At 41.1% G+C, this 20378-nt stretch overlaps 1 protein-coding gene across 1 annotated transcript in view; it reads right to left on the bottom strand.

Annotated features, from left to right (window-relative positions):
- The window catches only part of SYCE1 (synaptonemal complex central element protein 1), a 211413-nt gene that overhangs the window by 34952 nt on the left and 156083 nt on the right, over positions 1–20378 (bottom strand). Inside the window, exon 3 of the mRNA XM_044079034.1 lies at positions 4643–4718. Within this exon, the coding sequence (XP_043934969.1) occupies positions 4643–4718 (76 nt within the window). The remainder of the gene's footprint in view (positions 1–4642; positions 4719–20378) is intronic.

The raw sequence follows: 20378 nt of genomic DNA, 5'->3' as shown, positions 1-20378 counted from the left end.
CTTTCCAAGGATGCTTGGTTAGCAACCCTAGACCCAAAAGAGGCCTACCTACACATCCCAATCAGGGAATCACGCAGGAAATACCTATGTTTCAGGGCAGGATCTATACACTTTCAGTTCTCTGTGCTTCCTTTTGGCTTATCCACTGCTCCCAGAGTTTTCACAAAATGTCTGGCTCCCACCGTTGCTTTTTGCTGACAAAGAAATATTCAAATTTACCCATACATAGATGACTGCCTGATTCAGGCAGACAGTCAGGAAAAGCTACTACAGCACCTGACTTTTGTAAAGGACCTACTGATCTCCCTGGAGTACACTATCAATGAAAAGAAATCAAAACTAGTCCCCACACAAAAAATTGTATTCCTGTGAGCAAGCCTGGACACAGGATCTCAGATGGCATTCCTTACTCCAGAAAAACAAGCCTACCTTACAGGCTACTTCTCTCAATTAGCCACCGGAACCCAGTTATCCACAAGGAAAATCCTGCAAGCTCTAGGGTTCATGGCCTCCTGCATTCTATTTATTCCATGTGCCAGACTGTATATGAGGAAGCTACGATGGTACCTAAAAAGCCTTTGGTGTCAACACTGTCATGTCCTGGAAACTATCATACCAATGATACCTTGTCTAAGGAAAGATTTTCTTTAGTGGGCAGCAGCATGCAACCACAACAAGGGACTTCCCTTCTCACAACCCCATGCCATCCAGACCCTCACCACAGATGCATCAGACTATGCCTGGGGTGCACACCTGGATGGCAGGTGCATTCAAGACCACTGGAGCCCAAATCAAATACATTGCACATCAACCAAAAAGAGATGCTAGCTGTTCAGCACGCCCTGACAGCTTTCAGACCTCTACTCTCCCCAGGGCCTCTACTGATCAAAACAGACAACACCACAGTAATGTGGTATATCAACAAGCAGAGAGGGACTCACTCTTATCCTCTCTGCAGGCTTGCCATGACCCTTTGGTACATGGCCTCAGCCATGCAACTACACCTGCTAACACAATTCCTGCCAGGCCCCAAATGTCTGTGCCCCTCCTTATTTTATATACTAACTCCAGGATCGCACAACAGTGGGGAAAAGGCCATATATACCTTTCAACAAAATGAGTTTCAGTGAAATGGGTTTTCAGTGAAGTGAGCTTTCAGTGAATTGGGCTTTCAGTGAAGTGAGCTTTCAGTGAATATGTGTCAATGAATTAAGCTTCAATGAAATGAGTTTTTCAATGAAATGATATAGACCCGGTGGACTGGCAACTGATTGAGTGCCAAATGTAAAGTAATGTACATTTGGTCAGACTAGCATTCTCTTGCAATGATCGCTTCATTGAGAAATCTCCTGCCCCTTAGGTACAGGGATCTCAATAGTAAAAGTAGGATGTATGGAGGTACCACCCTATAAGTGGAGAGACAGAAGCAAATCACCACTCTCAACTCCCTCCCCCCAAAAAAATTATTTTAGAATTTGAAATGGCACTCGGCTTGGATGCATTTGGTCATCTGTTGTACAATAACTTTCAACTGCATGGCCCACTTATAGACTGTCCAATTTACTTTTAAGATTTCTACATAAACAGAATCAAAGGCCTTAACAAATTGCAAGGAGGAAACGGCCACCACTACTTCCTAAACCACAAATCTGTATACCAATAACTAATAAATAAAATCAGTTATGTATGTCTGTTACTTCATGTTGTGTGCTTTAAATCTTGTTCCTCATTTTTCAAGATGTCCATGTTAATTGATAGCATAATTTTATTTACTATGAGAGAATTCTGATATGTCTGTAATTTCAGATATCTTTTCTGCTTTCTGTTTTGTGAGCAGAATTGTCTCTCACCTGTCATTTGGAAGAACTACAAGCCAGTGTATTTCTTCATGCTGGTCCTAAACTCAGATAAATGGGGAAGGTTATGTCAGGAAGGGCATCCAGTGTAAAATTTTTGCCAGATCAAATATGTGGACAACAATATAGATTTCCATACCAGATTGGTCGAGGTCCGGGTTAACAACGATCGCCTCCAGTACTGTTAGCCAACAGAATGCTGGTGGAAATTTGGCTATTGTTGGATAAAGGAGAAAGAGAAGAAGAGGGGGCAGGCATGCACAGAGGCAGGAGGTAAGGAGGAAGGTTAGCAGTGTGGAAGTGAGGGTAGAATCTTTGAATGTTGGCAGTATGACTGGTAAAGGGAGAGAGCTAGCTGATATGATGGACAGAAGGAAGGCTGATATATTGTGAGTGCAAAAGACCAGATGGAAGGGGAGTAAGGCCAGGTGTATCGGAGCTGTGAAAGATGTGCAGCAGGTCAGGGTGATAAAGAATAGTGAGGGAAATATACTCACAAGCGAGGAGAGTGTGTTGAGCAGATGGAAAGAGCATTTTGAGGGGCTGATGAATGCAGAGAATGAGAGAGAGAGAGAGAGAGAGAGAAGGCTGGATGATGTGGGGATAGTGAATCAGGAAGTGCAAAGGATTAGCAAGGAGGAAGTAAGGACAGCTATGAAGAAGATGAAGAATGGAAAGGCTATGTTGGCCCAGATGACATACCTGTGGAAGCATGGAGGTGTTTAGGAGAGACGGCAGTGAGGTTTATAATTCAATTGTTTAATGAAATCTTGGAACGTGAGAGGATGCCTGAGGAGTGGAGAAGAAGTGTATTGGTACCGATTTTTAAGAATAAGGGTGATGTGCAGACTAAGACAGAATATATGTGTGTGTGAATGAGGGGGAGGACAGAAGAATGGTAAGGATGCAAGGAGTAGAGTTGGTGAAGGTGGATAAGTTTAAATACTTGGGATTAACAGTTCAGAGTAATGGTGAGTGTGGAATGGAGGTGAAAAGAGTGCAGGCAGGGTAGAGTGGGGAGAGAAGAGTATCAGAAGTGATTTGTGACAGACAGGTACCAGTAAGAGTGAAAGGGAAGGTCTACAAGATGGTAGTGAGACCAGCTATGTTATATGGGTTGGAGATGTTGTTACTGACAAAAAGACAGGAGTCAGAGCTGGAGGTGGCAGAGTTAAAGATGTTAAGATTTGCATTGGGTGTGATGAGGATGGACATAATTAGAAATTAGTATATTAGAGGGTCAGCTCAGGTTGGGTGCCCTGGAAACAAAGCCAGAGAGGTGAGATTGTGTTAGTTTGGACATGTGCTGAGGAGGGATACTGGATGTATTTGGAGAAGGATGCTAAGGATGAAGATGACAGGTAAGAGGAAAAGAGAAGGGAATAAGATAAGCTTTATGGATGTGGTAAGAGAGGACATGCAGGTGGTTCGTTTGACAGAGCAAGATGCACAGGACAGGACGAAATGGAAACAGATGATCCGTTGTGGCAACCCCTAATGGGAACAGCCAAAAGAAGAATGTTCGGTTTAATCAGCTGGATCAGTAATGGCTTTGCTGTCTTACTGACATAATTTGCTTAGAACACTAACTTAAATCATACTCTGGTATGCACTTTAAATATTTTTCTCCAACTCTTTCACAACTTTGTGATTTACAGCCATGATATTTCACCACTTCCTTCCTTCCTTCTATAAATTTAGAGCAAAAATGTTAATGTGATATGGATGATTTATTTTGACCCCTGCCCACGTGATCATCAAGCCCATGCTTCCTTCCTATTTCTTAGTGTCCTGGGACACAGGAAGAAAGAGAAGTAAGGCCTATCAATTGTGATCATCTTCCAGTAGAGGTCAGGTGATCTTTAGTATACTTCTAACATCTTCCCCTGTTGGATAGAAAGAACAGTGCAATGCCTGTGTAACCTGATCCTGTCTAAGGTGCTAGCTTAGTTACATTAGTGATTCCAGCCAAACTACATGTGCACACCTTGATGGGCTACTGCTTCCGGTGAGTCCCTAAATGCAAATGATAAAATTCTGAACTTCACCCCAGATAAAACTATTGTGATAGGAATCTACCATCAGCCTTCCTACAGCATCATCTATTTACTCCTGTTCCTCCCTGAAAGGCTCCACCAGCACTCAGGTCACTAATCCATCTTGGATCCTCTGGGCCATAGTCCCAAAACCTTATAACTCTGATTTACTTACACACACACACACACACACACATACCTTTCCTATTTATGCTTGCTTGAATGCATGTTTAATTAATCTAACCCACAAAGCAAAATAAATGTACATCTGAAATGTTGTGTGACACTAGTGAAGGGACAGCACAACTGCATACATGCAGTTAATTGGATTAGTACAACCTTAATAGTCTGAACAAATACTACATGAGTTTTTCAGAGTGACTCTAGAATGTGACAGTTGCCAGTTTGGAGGTTTTTTATGATCCTGATAAGACAGAGAATTCACTTAGTATTGAAAAACACTGTAGGAATACAAGCAGGTATGTTTCTAAATTCTTATTTCTCTTGATATTGTTAATGGTGTTACAGTCTTTAAGAAACTGACAAACATTTTCAAACTTTAACACAACCCCTATTTAATCCATTATGCTCAGTCCACCAAAATGCATTCACAGATTGAAAGTATGTGTCTTAAATAAAATATTTCACTATTGACAATGAACTTTTTAATACATTATTAATAGACATTTGGGCTACACAAAGACATTGTTCACATCCCCTCAATGACTATTCAATTAATTAACTTATTACCTGTTTGTTGACAGAAGTAAAAATCTTGTTTCTGTTGCCATTGCCAGTTCTCTGATTTTCTAGTTCATTTACTAGCCTGCAATACAGTTAAAGGTTAACAAAACTTTAGACAGTGAATAAAGTTTGACTTTACTACTAGAGTATTACAGAGTAATCTGTATTAGATGACTAGATTTACAATCTTTTAAATAACCCTAAACATTGTTTGTGTCTTTCGGCTTTTCCCGGTTAGGGGTCGCAACAGCGGAACTCCGGTCCGATAATGATTGGCAGTAGATTTTTACGTGCTTGCCGGGTCTAATGCACAACCTTCAGCCCATTCACGCCACACAGAAGACGCTCTGAGAATCGAATGGGCAATGTCTAACTGTAAGGCAACAACGCTACCGCAGCACCACCACTGCAGTGTTAAATAACCCTTAACATATTTGTAAAAATTCTGAACCTATACTTGTACTGACAGTCCTACCTGGCTGCGTATTACTCTGCTCCAAAAGACAATGGCCTTACTTTTTCTATAACACTATTTGTAATGTGGTACTAGGAAGAACTGGATTATAGCTTACAGTCACATTAGCACAACCCAGTCCTCAGCCAAAGGAATTCTCTAGCTTTCAAAGCCAGCTTCCTAAAGAAAATGAGGTGCACCAGCAAAATAAAGGATATCAAAAACAGTATTTGGAGCCTCAACCTTGATCCCATAGAACACATGCCCGGCAAGGTGAGTCTATACCACTCTACCTTGGCCACAGTGATTAAAAACAAAATTGTCTCATGTTTGCCCAATATATCCAACTACAAAGCCCATAGACTGCCAGTCAAATACATATTGTTACAGATTCCCAAAACAGCTCCGTGAAACGTAGGTAAAAAACAGAGGGTTTATTCCAAATAAAACGTAACGTGAAGTGCTTTTCATCAACCAACAAATGGGTAAACTTCATCAGACATAATACATTGCATGTAATGATGTTAAATAGCTTTTCATCCAAATATCTTTTAAAATTCAAACCAACCAAACATGTTTAAATCGCCGCCAAAACCCCACAATGGAAACACCCACAACAAAGTTAACCCTTAATGGTAAAATAAATGCAGTAACATTTAAAATACCAACATTTTATATGAGCACAATAAATGTAAATGTATAAAAAATATATATATAATAAATACTTCTAAGGTGTAAATACAATAAAATAAATTGATTGCTGTAATGCATAAAATTGCAAAACATGAACAACTTAACGTAAAAAATTTTTTAATTTTAAAATACATGTCAAGGACACCAACTCATTGATACCAGGGGAGCAATAGGAATTTAACCTCAATTGCCAAATTAATTCTCTTTTTCTAACAAAAGTTCCTGGGGACCTCCCTTTAAATCAAAGGCAACTTGATCAATTACCCTAAACAGAAAACTATGGGTAGCATTTTCCTTACAGTGCTTTGCTAGTGCATTAACAGTATTCCCCTTCCTTATACTGTACGTGTACTCATAGATCCTATCCCTTAGTCTCCTGTTGGTTTTACCTATCTAAAATGAGAGACAAACCTGGCAGGAGGCCAAGTACATCACTGATTTAGAGTCACAATTGAACCTACCCTTAATCTTAAAAACAGTGCCTCTAACACTAAAGTTTGTACCAGTAGCTATTTACAATAGTTACATTTTTCACACTTAATGGTCCCATCTATCCTATGTGTGTGTTTCTTCTCCACCTCAATAATATTTTTTAAGTTTCTCCTTCTCTTAAAAATTACAAAGGGGGAGTCACCTAATTTTTCTACTAGTCCATTTTCTGCAATCAGAATGTTCCAGTTCCTGTTTAAAATACCTTTCAGTTGCCAAGCTTCTAAACTGAACATTGTAATAAAGCTTCTCATTGATACATGTTCTTGGCAGTTATTCTGAGCAGGTGTGTCAACTTCAATTTCAGCTGTTATCCTGAACTGACCAGAAACCTCATGTGGACTCTGATGTGTAACCCTCACCCTTTGTTCATTAGATAGAATCAGTCTAAACATCCCAGATCTTCTTTTGTTTTGTACCTCACCTATCAAGTCAATGACCAAACATTCTGGATAGCCTTGACTGATAAACATGTTCTTTAAAATGTCACACTCGTCTAGAAAACTAGAATCTTCAGTTGTCATCCTTGCTGCTCTCACCAATTGTCCTTTCAACACAGATCTTTTTTGGTGCAGGGAATGACAACTGCTGTAATGCAACATGGTGTTAGAATAACTCGGTTTACGATAGATTTGTGCTATAAACAGATTTTTTGCCAAGTCTTTCCTCAAATCAACATCTAAATATGTAATAGCGTTCTCATGACAAACATAGGTGAACTTAAAGAACAGGGTACTGTTATTGAGGTGTCCGACAAATTCATCCACCTCTGACCTTGAGCCTTTAAACATTATAAAGGCACCATCCAAGAACCTAGTGTAAAGTTTAACCTTATCAGTAAACATACTGTTGTTCAGGATGTTCTGGTGTTCCCATTGAGCCATCACTAAGTTTGCCTAGCTACCACCACAAGGCGAACCCATGGCCACTCCTACTACTTGTCTGTAAATGGTGTTGTCGAACATCACATAATTGTTTTTCAGTATAAAGTCCATTAATTCTTGGGTAAGTCTGATCTCCCTGCCATCTGCTCCATGTTGCATCATTCTTATAACTACCCAATCTATCCCTACTTCATGTGGGATGGAAAAATACAAGTCGACGACATCTACAGTGATGAAAATTATCTCTTTGTCAAAACCAAAACTTTCTATAGAAGCTAAAAAAGCCCAAGAGTCCTTACAAATCTGATGCTCTTTTAACACATATTTTTTTTAAAATAGAATCAACATACTTCACACTTGCATAATAGATTATCTAGCGTTCAATAAAACCCTCATAGGAGGGTCATGAAGGTTTTTATGTACCTTAGGCAAGCCAAATAAAGAAGGTGTCTTAGGGTTTAAGTTGTTGAGGTAGTTGTACGTATCCAAATCTATCGTATGTTCAATGAATAAATCATTAATAAAAGAGTTAATCATTCTATAAGCAATGTTCATCTCATTTAAACTTGATACTTCATATGTTCCACCATCCAAAACTGACTGCATTCTGTTATTGTAGTCAGCAGTGTCCATAATCACCAAACCACCACCTTTGTCTGGTTTAATTATATGGACAGGTAGCGCCTTTAAAGTGTTCAAGGACTCTTTTTCTTTTATAGTCAAGTTTCCACCATTCTGGCCCATGCAACTCTTGTGTAAGTTCCTAAAATCGTACTCACACGTGTTCAAAAAGGGCCAGTGTGTGATACAAAGGGGGGTTGAAGGTACTCGTGGCTCTTAAACACTCTGTGTGGTCACTGCTGTTTCCAAATAGTACAGCTAAGTTAAGTTTAGGAGTGTAAAGTTTTAAGTCCACTAATGTTTCAGCCAACCTGAAGTGTTTGGATGGGACAAAGGTTAAACCTCTACTAAAAATATCACTCACATCTGGTTCAATCTCAAAACTAGAAAAGTTATAAACCTTAAAGTCACCACACGTATTAGTCAAAATAGTTGGTTTAATGTCTACCTGTTGTGTTTGTCCACCTCTTTCCTGGTCATTTTCCCTCTCATGTTGTATTTCCATTGATGGTTCTGTCCCTTGTTGGAAAAAGAATCCTGTTCAAAACTATCCCTGCCATGTTGGTTCTCATTTGTATTAACATGCTGGTTACTGTCAATTCCGTAACCTTCATCAAAACAACCATTCTTCTGATTGTTAAGTGAAGGACCTGCCTGTGATAACAATGCACCAGAATTTACCAAGTTCTCATTGACCCTTGAAGTGGTATTTGCAGTAGCTTGACTTAAAAAACTTTTTCCTTGCGATGGAGGGGGGGTTGGATAACCCACCCAATTTTTATAGTTGTTTATGTCCCTTTTGAGTTTTTTTTAGGTTCATTTCACTGTTCTTCAACAGTTGTTGTTTAATTGATGTAAAAACTCTTTTATATTCGAACTGGTAACATAAAAAATCTACACGGGACCTTACTTCTTGGTCCAAGTTCTTAATATCAATACCAAGACTATCTACGGTTAATCTATAATGTTTACTCATCATCTCCATTAGTTCCATACCATGCTTGTTAAATAAACTGATTAAATCAGTGTGAAACGGAGTGCCTGCTTCTAATCCTGAAGGGTATTGACAAGAGCGTAACCCTTTAGGAACCACACCCACTCTTTTATATTCTTCAAAGTATTTTAACTCTCTGCAATTTCTTCACTTTAAAGGATTTTTGATCAAGTTCTTTAAGCTTTGTAGTTATACCGGCACTTACCCACGTTGAACACTCCTGCAAAGCTGTAAAACCTTGTTCCCCAAACAACGGTTGTTCATTCAACCATAAGTCTACATCCAGTAAACCTGAAACAACCGAACTTGTTATCACTCAAATATTACTTGACTGCACTCCTCCTACAGTGTTCTTCCTGAAGCTTGTAGAAGTACTACAGGCTTGCTCAGTTGCTAATAATTGTTCCCTGATAGCAGCGGTGTTGTCTGAAGACAGTCTCCCACCCGAAATGGTGTTCTCAGTTGAAGTATCTTTTGGTCGCACAACCAAATTCAGCTGTGTTAGACTGTCCAAATGATCTGTTAAAGCATTCAATCTCTCATTTATGGAATTAATGAGAGAAGTTAAATTACTCAAACCAGCTCTGCTGTTTTCCCAATCGTTAGGCAGTTCTATAGAACCCTCAGCATTCTCTCCAAATATGGTTCCGGAAGCCATAACAAGACAAACAAATCCTTGAAACAATGAATGAAAACAAACTCCCAAAAAAAGGCTCCGTGAAACATAGGTAAAAAACAGAGGGTTTATTCCAAATAAAATGTAACGTAAAGCACTTTACGTCTACCAACAAATGGGTAAACTTCATCAGACATAGTACATTACATGTTTGTTTGTCTTACGGCTTTTCCCGGTTAGGGGTCACCACAGCGGAACTCTGGTCCACTAATGATTGGCAGTAGATTTTCACGAACGCCGAGGTGCCAGCTCGACATTCAACCTTCAACGAAGGCACGCCTTTACACATGTCTTTCGAACACTACCCAACCACAGGGAGGACATGCAGACTCCACACAGAAAGCACTCCCCGTACTTTAGCTGAGAATCGAACGGGAGAACCTCTTGCTGTGAGGCAACCATACTATTGCTGCACCACCGCGGATTAATTGCATGTAATGATGTTAAATAGCTTTTCATCCAAATATCTTTTAAAATTCAAACCAATCAAACATGTTTAAAACGCCGTCAAAACCCCACAATGGAAACACCCACAACAAAGTTAACCCTTAATGGTAAAATAAATGTGCAGTAACGTTTAAAATACCAACATTTTATATGAACACAATAAATGTAAATGTATAAAAAATATATATATAATAATACAAAACCTGACTGATTCTTTGGATTCTTTCCCTACTTTTGAATGAGCATATGTTTGAAAAAGCATTAGCAGTGCTACAGCTCAAATGGTGTTGTGGTACATTGCTCTGACTATGGTTTACAGAGCCCTGAGTTCAAGACCTGGCAGGGCTGGTGATTTTGTTGCTCTTACACCTGCACTGATTCTTTAAAAGAAAATAGAAAGGGTGATAGGAAAGTAGTGGAAAAAGGGCACGCAGAAGGAGGAACAATATGACAGATAGCTACGGATGTACGGAAGGTCCATATCTGTCCATTTCTTATACAGCAACAGCTGTGCATTTGTACTTTTATTTCTCTCCTAATGGATATTAATATTATATTACTATATTAAAAGGAGAGAGGTTTTTAGCCATGTCATTGAGGACTGCTGTCATGACATGATGGCATACATTTCAGTTTCAGACTTGTATCCTTGTGAACCTTGATGATAATGCATAACCTGTTTTCTGTCAACTTTCTGGCTGTCCTCTGTGCAGGTGGGATGACAACAGTGCTCAGGCTGTAGCTGACTACACTGCAGAATGGGTCTGAGAGCCCATGCCTGTGTTCATGTTGGATGCAGCCAAGAATGGTATCAGGCCTATGGAGGCCTCTATGTGTTGCCTTTGAGAGGGCATTACAGGCTTGTTTCCTGATCATGAGAGGAGGGGGACAGGTGCTGTACATGCACATGTGTACCTATGGGGGGACAGGGGGGGTGATGTTTACACTTCACCTGTCTGCAGCCTATTGCCTATATCCATGGCATATGTGTATGTGGTGTTATTGACCACCACTACAGAGCAGATATGTGTGTTGCCTCTGGAATTGCAGACACACGTCTGGAAAGCCTAGTGATTGGCCTTGATGGATGTCTCCATTTTGCACTCATAGACAGCCTTAGGCTACATCACCTGTGACCTTATTTGCTTCTGCTGAACAAGGTGACATGGCTTCCAATGAGACACATGTTCCTTCATGGCCCATCCTGTTATTATTTCTACCTATGATGGTAGTTGTGTATTGCTGCTGTCCACCACAAGCATTCAGCCTACCTTGAGAGGGTTGATGTTGTCCTGTTGGGTATTGCTGAGGCCATAAAGCTATATAGGTGCCCATATAGTATTGTGATGTCAGCCTGGATACTGCTGCTAGTTTCAACATATGGGACGCCCTTCATGTGGGCCTTGCCCATTTTCCTTGCCTGTGCAGGGGACATTATGGAGGTGTGGGGGCTACAGCTTCACAGACAGTAGGTGGAAATACCTCACAGGACAGGACATGTGGAGACAGCCCAACAACATGGGGGACAAAGCTCCAGAATTGGGTACAAATTCTATGTCATTAGTACTGATATAGACATGGAGGGTTGCTAGATTGACAGGGTTCATCTGGACATGCATTTACTGGGTGACTTGACATCTGACAGTGATATACCTCTCCACTGGCATGTTGTTCATAGACTGGCCAGATGTTTGCCTGTTATGCTTGGTCTGTTCCTCAAACAACATCTGTTTTTGTGGGGTTGGTAGGATAATGTGAGGATTGTAATCATTAACTGCTGACATCCATTGGTGTTCCAGATATCATATCCTTCAGGGATGTTATGTTACAATAACACGTGTAACACCAGCTACTGTTTCACTTTGTAACACCATTATGTGTGATATGTCCCTCTTTCCAGCCCCTCTGCCCCACAAGTATGTCATGCGTTGTCCAGATGTCCTGCATTACGAGGTACAGAGGTATGGTATACCATTAATTAGCAACTGCACTCCAGTTTTCCTGCCAATGACCTGGTAGACTCCTCGCCATGGTGTGCAGCGGTGGCCAGGATTAGGGTTCCACACCCTCGTAATTCTGTGTCAGTCTGTACATATGACAGTTATGTATGTCTGGCCATTGTGAACAGACTGGCAAGACTGTGTAGCAGTGTTGTGTGTAGATGTTTGTTGGGCTAGGTAGAGAGCATAGCAGATGTGAGTGCCATACATCCTTTACCTATTTGACTCTGCATGCTGGAACAGCTGCTGGTGGTCTGTCAGGTCTGTATGCTTGTAGGGGCTGACTGTGCAATGCCCTGTAACACCTCAGGATTCCTAGTACACTGTGAATTGGGCCAGTTTATGTCGGTATAGCATCTGACTAGCAGTCAGGATATGTTTGTTCAGACAGTCGTTCTACTCTAGAGTTCATTTTGGGTACTGATATGTTGCTGTGACTGTGGTGCACATGTTTTTGGGTGGACATTTTTGCACCACTCTCTGTTTTTTAGTAGAGTTCCATCCCTGTAGTGCATGCTATATTTGAGTATACAAGGGTAACTGCCCAGAGGTGATGTGGGGGAGTGTCATGTTAGTCTTACTGCACACTTCATGGGGTGCTGGGTGACATGTTTGGCAGCTGTCAGGGGATTTCCATTATGTTACATCACTGCGGTCATACCTCTATACTGTCCAGAGGCCTAGACACTGTCCAGATGTATGGCTCATATGTTTGGACTGTTCCCCAGACAGTTATTTATTTATTTATTTATTTCCAGTTTGATAACCGGGGAAGTCCACTGGGCCCGAAAGCCCGTTTTCAGTGGAGGCCCGGGGAGAAAAGCTCCATGATAATACATTACACACAAAAACACAGCAGAAAAGATCTAAACTAATACATTACACACAAAAACACACTCTGTTCTAATAGCATAATACTTTAACAATTTCCAAACAAGAATGAGGTGCAATGGGCACTATACATAAGAAAAAGATATATTAGTGCAACTGTGATGTTAGTAAGTAGGAAAGGAAAGCAAATTATAGATAGAGTTTGAATGCAAGAGCATGGATGCATGGGAGAAAGAAGAAGAAGCAAAGAAATTAAAGGAGAGGTGTTAAAATTAAAGGAGAGGTGTTAGAAGAGGATAGAAAAAGAACAGATAACTAATGTTGAATTTGTGGTTGAGTCCAGGAGACCACCTAGAGAAAAAGGCAAAAGAGTTAAGGTGAGAGTGAGCATAGCACTTGAAGGAAGGTAAAGGGTTTAATCAGGGAGGAAGGAGGAGATAATGAAGAAGAGAAGGGGAGCTAGGGAGAGTGTCAGAAGAAGGGGAACCGGGGGGGGTGGGATGGAACTAGGATAAACTGAGATCTAGGTAGGAAGTATACAATTACATTTCCAATTTTGGAAAAGGTGAGAATGAAGAAGAGATTTAAAGTGTTCATAGTTTGTAGTGGCTCTTAGAAGGGAAGGAAGAGAGTTCCATTTTTTTGCTGTAGTATAGGAAAGTAGGAGTTGGCCAGGGGGTCGTTTGGGTTTGTAAACTGAAATAAGATTTTGGTGGCTAGATCTTAGGGGCCTTGGAGGATTGTATATGGTGAAGGTATTAGATAATGCTGGGCAAGCAATAGGTTTAAAGATTAGTTTGTGTGCAGTAGTAAGTTGGAGGAAATTGAGTTGATTAGGGAGTTCTAGCCATTGGAGACTACGGAGGCAGATGCAGTGGTGTGTAGAATGAGTGGAGTTAGTAGCGAATTTGGCAATTTTGTAGTAGCAACTTTCGAGTTTTGCGGAGATAGAAGAGGAGCACCATACAGTAGAGAAGGGAGAAGGAAGGTAGTGGCGAGAGTTTGTCTTGAAGATGGAGTAAGAAAGTTTGCATTTCTATAAAGCATACCGAGCTTCTGATGAGTTTTCTTTATGTTTAGTTGAATATGATTGTTAAATTTCAGGTGTTCATCAATGGTTACTCCGAGTAATTTATCACTACTAACAACTTCTATTGAGGACTGGGAGAGGCTGGAAATTATGAAGGATGACTTATCAGGAGTCAGAGCTTTTGAGGGGGAGAAGAGAATGATGTGGGATTTTTTGGCATTGAGGGAGAGATGATTTTGAAGCATCCAATTTTCTATGGTTGTGAAGGCCAATTGGGTTTTGGCTTGGAGCTCGGGAAGGTTGGGCGCAGAGCAGATAACAGTGGAGTCATCTGCGTATTGGACTATTTGAGCAAGAGGAATAGAAGAGTGGAGATCATTGATAAAAATGTTAAAGAGCAAAGGCCCGAGAATAGATCCCTGTGGGACTCCGGTAGGGGTAGGTAGGAATTTTGAGGTACCAGTATTCCATTTCACAGCTTGGGATCTATCAAAGAGATAACTTCTGAACCAAGAAAGAGAGTTGTGGGAGAGGTTGAGGTTAGAGAGGTGGTTGAGAAGGAGAGTGTGGGATATAGTGTCGAAGGCCTTAGAAAGATCAAGAAGAACAGTGGAGACAATTTTTCCAGAGTCACGGGCTTGGTTGACAATTTCTAGGAAGGAATGAAGAGCGGTTATGGTACTGTGGCCAGGCCGAAACCCATGTTGTGTAGGAGTGAGGAGATGGTTATCGAGAAGGTAGGGCATGAGTTGCCGGTGTATGCATTTTTCAAGAATTTTCGAGATTGGGGAAAGAATTGCTATTGGGCGGAAGTTGGAGATGGTGTTATTTTTGCCTCCTTTATGGAGGGGCAGAATGTGGGCAGCTCTCCAAAGTTTGGGAACATAAGATTCTTGGATGGATCTATTGATGAGAATGCTGATAGGTATGGCGATGCCATTTGCTGCGAGCTTGAGAAAGAGTGATGGAATGTTGTCAGGGGCATTGGAGCATGGTTTGAGTTTGAGAAGAAGTTGTTTGATGCTGGTGGTAGACACGGGATGTAGAATGAAAGTGGGAGGTGGGTTATGAGAGTTGGAGTGAGGGATGGGTGCAGAAGGATGCCTTGGGTTAGGGGTAGGGGTGGAAGAGGAGAAGGATTTAGTCAGTTCAGCTATTGAGCCAGTAAAAAACGAGTTAAAGAGAGTTGCTATTTCAGTGTCAGTCTTATTATTGTCTGGACAGGGATTGGATTTTGTACCTGGATGTAAGAGTGAATTGATGGAATTCCAGAATTTTTTGGGATTATTTGTGAGGGAGGACTGAAGTTTGCCGTAGTAAGATTTCTTATCTTTTATAATAAGTTTTTTAGCAAGATTGCGGAGTTGCTTAAATTGCAGTAAAGAGGCTGAGTTTTATTTTTGTTGTATAGTTTCCATGTTTTGTCCCTTTGTCGCATTAGAGTTTTAGTGTCTTTAGTTAGCCAAGGGGCAGAGTTGAACTTTATCCTTTTTGTACGGGGAGGGGCTTGTGAATCTAGGATTTTAAGGAAGGTAGTATTGAAGAGTTCTAGGGCTTCATCTAGGGGAAGAGTGTTTAGTGAATCCCAGTTTGTTAGTCGAAGGGTTTCTGAAAATACTGAAGGATTAAAATTAGTTAGGTTTAGAGTAGGCATATTGTTGTTGGTGTGGGAGCTGTTGGGTTTTTCGGTTAATAAAGGCTGGGAGATGATCACTTAATGAGTCTGGTAAGGTACCCGAGTTGGAGATATTGTTAGGGTGGCTGACTAGAATCCAGTCCAAGATGGACCCTGGAGGGTTGGTTTTGTTAGGTCTGGTAATGTTGTTTATTAGTTGAGTAAAATTATAAAGATTGATAGACTGAAGGGGAGTATTGTTATTAATATTATTCCAATCAATATTTACATCACCTAGAATGAAAGTTTCCTGTTTAATATTGTTTGAGGCCCAACAGAGAATATTCTCTAGGGTGGAGGAGTTGTCTCCAGGAGGGATATAGATGGTTATAATACAGATACTTTTGAAGTTGTTTATTAAGTTGTTGTCCTTGGCTAATCAGTAGGATACTTTGGGGAATGCAGTCAGTAAACGCTAACATCCACTGGTGTTACTGACTTCATATCCCTCAGAAAAGATATGTTACAACAAAGGCGGTAACACCAGCTACTGTCTACATTTATGACAGCAATATGTCCAATATACCCCTGTGTTTGGGCCTCTGTCCCCCAATTATGTCAGGCTTTGTCCAGATGTCATGCACTAAGAGGCTCAGAAATATGAGATAACATTATTTATTGCATTCATTCCTGCTATCATCCCAGTAATGTCATAGACCCCCAGACATGTAACAAGGAAGCAGCCATAGATATGAGTCCTGTGCCTATGCATTCTGTGGGAAACTGTACATTTGAGAGGTCTGTGTATGTCTGCCTATTGTTAAAAGACTGTCCGAATTGTGTAGCAGTGTAGTGTGTACATGTTATTTAGGCTGTGTAGAGAGGGTGTACATGTGAGTGTCATGGGCCCTTTCTATCTGACTGTAAGATTATGCTCAACAAGATATTAAAGTTGAATGTAACTTTGCTACAAATATGCAACATAAATAAGGAATAAGATAAAGCTTGCTTAAATGCAGTAACAGAGTTTAGTAATATGTGACTGGCATCCATACTAAATGACTGTGGCTTAAAAAAATAAGGAACTTGCTTATGAGTGTATTACACACACATCAATAAAGCTGACTTCTTACAGACATGACAATAATGTAATTTGCTTTCTTTAAAGAACTGACAACAGGACATGTTTTTCTAAGAAAGTTTAAAAATGTGCTTTTCTAATCCACACAGCGTTTCCTTGAAGACAGTTTACTTATCAGCATTTGCACAAGAACAGGTGTGTCAGCATTTGTGTCATCAAAGCAGTATCTTTCCAAAACCAAGAGGGTGTGTGTTTAACTAAAAGAATATATAAAGTCTGTATTAAATCCAGTTATGTTAGAGGGGTAATGGTAGGGATACATTTTGTCCTGAGGTAAATGTTATATCTCTCAGATCATCTGTATTATATGAGAAGTAAAGTAGAACATTTATTGAAGCTGTAACAGAAGTACGTGTGGTTTATTATAAAAGTTATTGGCTACTGCTCTTAAAGACAGGTGCTGCAAAGTATATTCTCTCATCAGTGTATATTCTGCAAGTTTCTGTATGCAACAGACTGTGAATGCAACTATAACCAGACTTTGATTTCAGCAGAATCCAGCCAACAAGACTGAGTGTCTTAAGAAGACTTCAAATCCATCACAGTAAGCATCAGAGTAACAGCACAGTGTTATGGAACAAATAAAATTAATTTTTCACTGACTGTGCATGCCGTTCCAATTTCTGGTTCCCTAGCGCCTGTATATGTTTGTACATGCAGACCGTGACATGTCCCATAACACTTCAGGCTTCCCACTACACTGTGACTTGGGACAGTATGTGTAGGGGTAATGTGTGAGTGGCAAACGGAATTTTGTTGTTCACACAGTCATTATATTGTAGTGTTCAGTTTGCTTACTGGTATGTCGCTGTGACTGTGGTGTACTTGTTTGGCAGAATGCACTTTCATACCAGTGTCTGTTTTCCACTAGTGTTACATCCCTGTAGTGCTTGTTATATGTGCTAGTGCATGTGTACAGCCCCAGAGCTGGACTTGGGTAGTGTTATGTGAGTCTGATTGTAGTTTGGACATTGCTCAGTAGTTTCCCTGATGTTGTGTTGTCCACATACTCATAGGATGTCCAGTTGTCTGGCTGATATCTTTGGTCTGGTCCCCATGACTGTTATGTATGCATGATACATCAATGGGATGATGTTGGGACTGAGGTCAGTAACTAATAAGAAGCAATTGAGTCCTAGAATTGTGATATTTCAGTCGATATATATTAAGACATACACTGTTATTACATGAACTTTCTCAGCTTATCTACTGACGTATTTTGGACATGTCCCTATTTTCAGGTCTTTGTCCCCCCACTTTGTCAGGCTTGGTCCAGATTCATTGCATTAAGGGGTTCTGAGCATACCTCTCCACTGCCAGATTTTCACTTTACTTTTGAATGAGCATATGTTTGAAAAAGCATTAGCAGTGCTACAGCTCAAATGGTGTTGTGGTACATTGCTCTGACTATGGTTTACAGAGCCCTGAGTTCAAGACCTGGCAGGGCTGGTGATGTTGTTGCTCTTACACCTGCACTGATTCTTTAAAAGGAAAGATAAAGGGTGATAGGAAAGTAGTGGAAAAAGGGCACGCAGAAGGAGGAACAATATGACAGATAGCTACGGATGTACGGAAGGTCCATATCTCTCCATTTCTTATACAGCAACAGCTGTGCATTTGTACAGAATTTGGAGCTGAATTTGGACACTCAAACCCCAGAAAAAGGGGTAAGGACAACAGAAATGTGTTGTTAAACCTGCTGAACATTGTTAAGCATTGCTCACATTTCATTCTCATAATATACCACACTAATGACTTAATTTAGTAAGTGTATATGATTTCCATTACATGACATGGCTGTATGTGCTTTCATTACAGTAGCAAGGGGTGTAACTGTACTCTATGGGACATGTGTATACATGGGTGTTTTCACATGTTATATGCACTCACAAATCCAAGTTACACCAGCTACACTACCCTGGGTGACAAATAAGAGAGTACATACCATAACACCACCTCTTCTGAGAGTGTGATCATTTGGATGCAACCTGTGGGTATTGGATCTGACCTGGGATCGCAGTTCTAAAGCTTTAGGATCCGAGCTCCTAGCTCTTCCCTTTACCCATAATCCCCTGCCAAGCCCTAACTGACCTCAGATTGAGTTTGCCCTGTACAAACCAGCATAGTGGACTCCTGGAACAGGACTTATTCCTGATAAGAAGGTCAGGGGGATGGAGGGGGGGATGGTTGCATCCAAATGAAGTCACCCTCCAGTTATTAGCAGAGTACATAACTTAATCTGAAGTAGGTAGACTTCATTTGTCGAATCCTGTGGGATGAGTCCTCCGCTACTCATGGAAACGTGGTGGTGAGTACATTTCTTAATCTGAAGTAGGCAGACTTCATTTTTTCTTGCAAACTGTGTGGACAGAGTCCCTGTGCTACCTGAATCTTGGGCGGCCGTCATGGAAGGATGTTCCGGAGCACCGCAGAGCCAAAGGATGCTCTTCCCCTGGAGACAACATCCACTTTATAATGTGAAATGAAAGTATGAGATGAGGCCCAAGTTGCTGCTGCACAGATATCATCTAATGGTACTCGGGACTTAAAAGCAGCCGAAGTGGAAATTGCCCTGGTAGAATGCGCTGCAATCCTCTGAGGAGCTGGCCTTCCTGAGGTGTCATAAGCCTGCAAGATACAATTTGCAATCCATCTCGAAAGAGTAACCTTAGAGACTGCCTTGCCCAGCGCAAATTTAGCAAAGGAGATGAACAGTTGATCTGATTGCCTATGACCAGCCGTTCTGTGAAGGTAGAAGTGCAATTGCCTGTGAACATCTAAAGAATGCAACTTATACTCTCCTTTGTTTTTATAGTTGGGAAAGAAAACAGGTAAATTAATCGATTGGTTAATATTAGATTCTGAAGAAACTTTTGGCAGAAAGGAAGGGTTGGTCCTGAGGAAGACCCTATCGGGAAAAAAGGACAGGTAAGGCGGTTTGATGCATAGAGCCTGGAGCTCCGACACTCTTCTGGCTGAAGTGATGGCTACCAAGAAAACAGTCTTCCAAGAAAGGTACTTAAGATCCACAGAGGCTGCAAGCTCAAAGGGAGGAGCAGTTAGAGCCTGCAGAACCAAGGATAAATCCCAAGGTGGTACAGCTTCTTTGACCGGGGGTCTCAGAAGAAAAGCACCTTTAAGAAAGGTTTTACAAATTTTCGCAGCCATGAGATCTGAACCTTACAGTGGTGCTGAAAAGAGGTCAATATTGTTATGTTCCGCCCAAATAGAAAATCTTTTCCATTTGCTTTGATAAACCTTCCTAGTAGAAGGTTTATGGGCCGCCACTAAAATAGCTTTCACTGGTGACGAGATACCGGGAGTCCCAATCAAGGATGGAACTGGAGCAGCCAAGCTGTCAATTTCAGGGTGTGAAGGTTCGGCATCGGGAGCCCTTGAGGATGGGAAATGAGATCCGGAATCGGATCTAGAATCCAGGGCGGATTCACTTTGTGAGACCACACATAAGGGAACCAAGGTTGACGAGGCCAGAATGGGGCAATGAGGATCATTTTGCTCCCCAAACTGTTGGCTTTCTGCAAACCTTTGCATAGAGGTAGTGGAGGATAAGCACAAAAGGAGACGGGAGGCCAAGCATGCACCAGGTGGGGAAGAGAAACTGTTGCATTTGGCGTTTGAGGGAGAAGCAAAAAGATCGCAACAGGGTTGCCCCCAAGCGGCAAAAATCTTCTTCGCTACTAGTGCATTGAGTGACCATTCGTGAGGAGAAAGAATGGTGTGACTGAGTTTGTCCGCCAGGATGTTGGACCTTCCCGGAATGTGCATTGCCACAAGAAAGCGGTTGGTGGAGATCGCCCATTCCCAGACTCTCATGGCCTCTCGACAAAGGGGATAGGACCTGGTTCC

This window comes from Protopterus annectens, chromosome 8.part0, assembly GCF_019279795.1.
Source record: "Protopterus annectens isolate FY-2018-M chromosome 8.part0, PAN1.0, whole genome shotgun sequence".
Taxonomy (NCBI): Eukaryota; Metazoa; Chordata; order Ceratodontiformes; family Protopteridae; genus Protopterus; species Protopterus annectens.
Note: the sequence above shows the minus strand (reverse complement) of the source record. Positions and strands in the feature narration are given on the sequence as shown.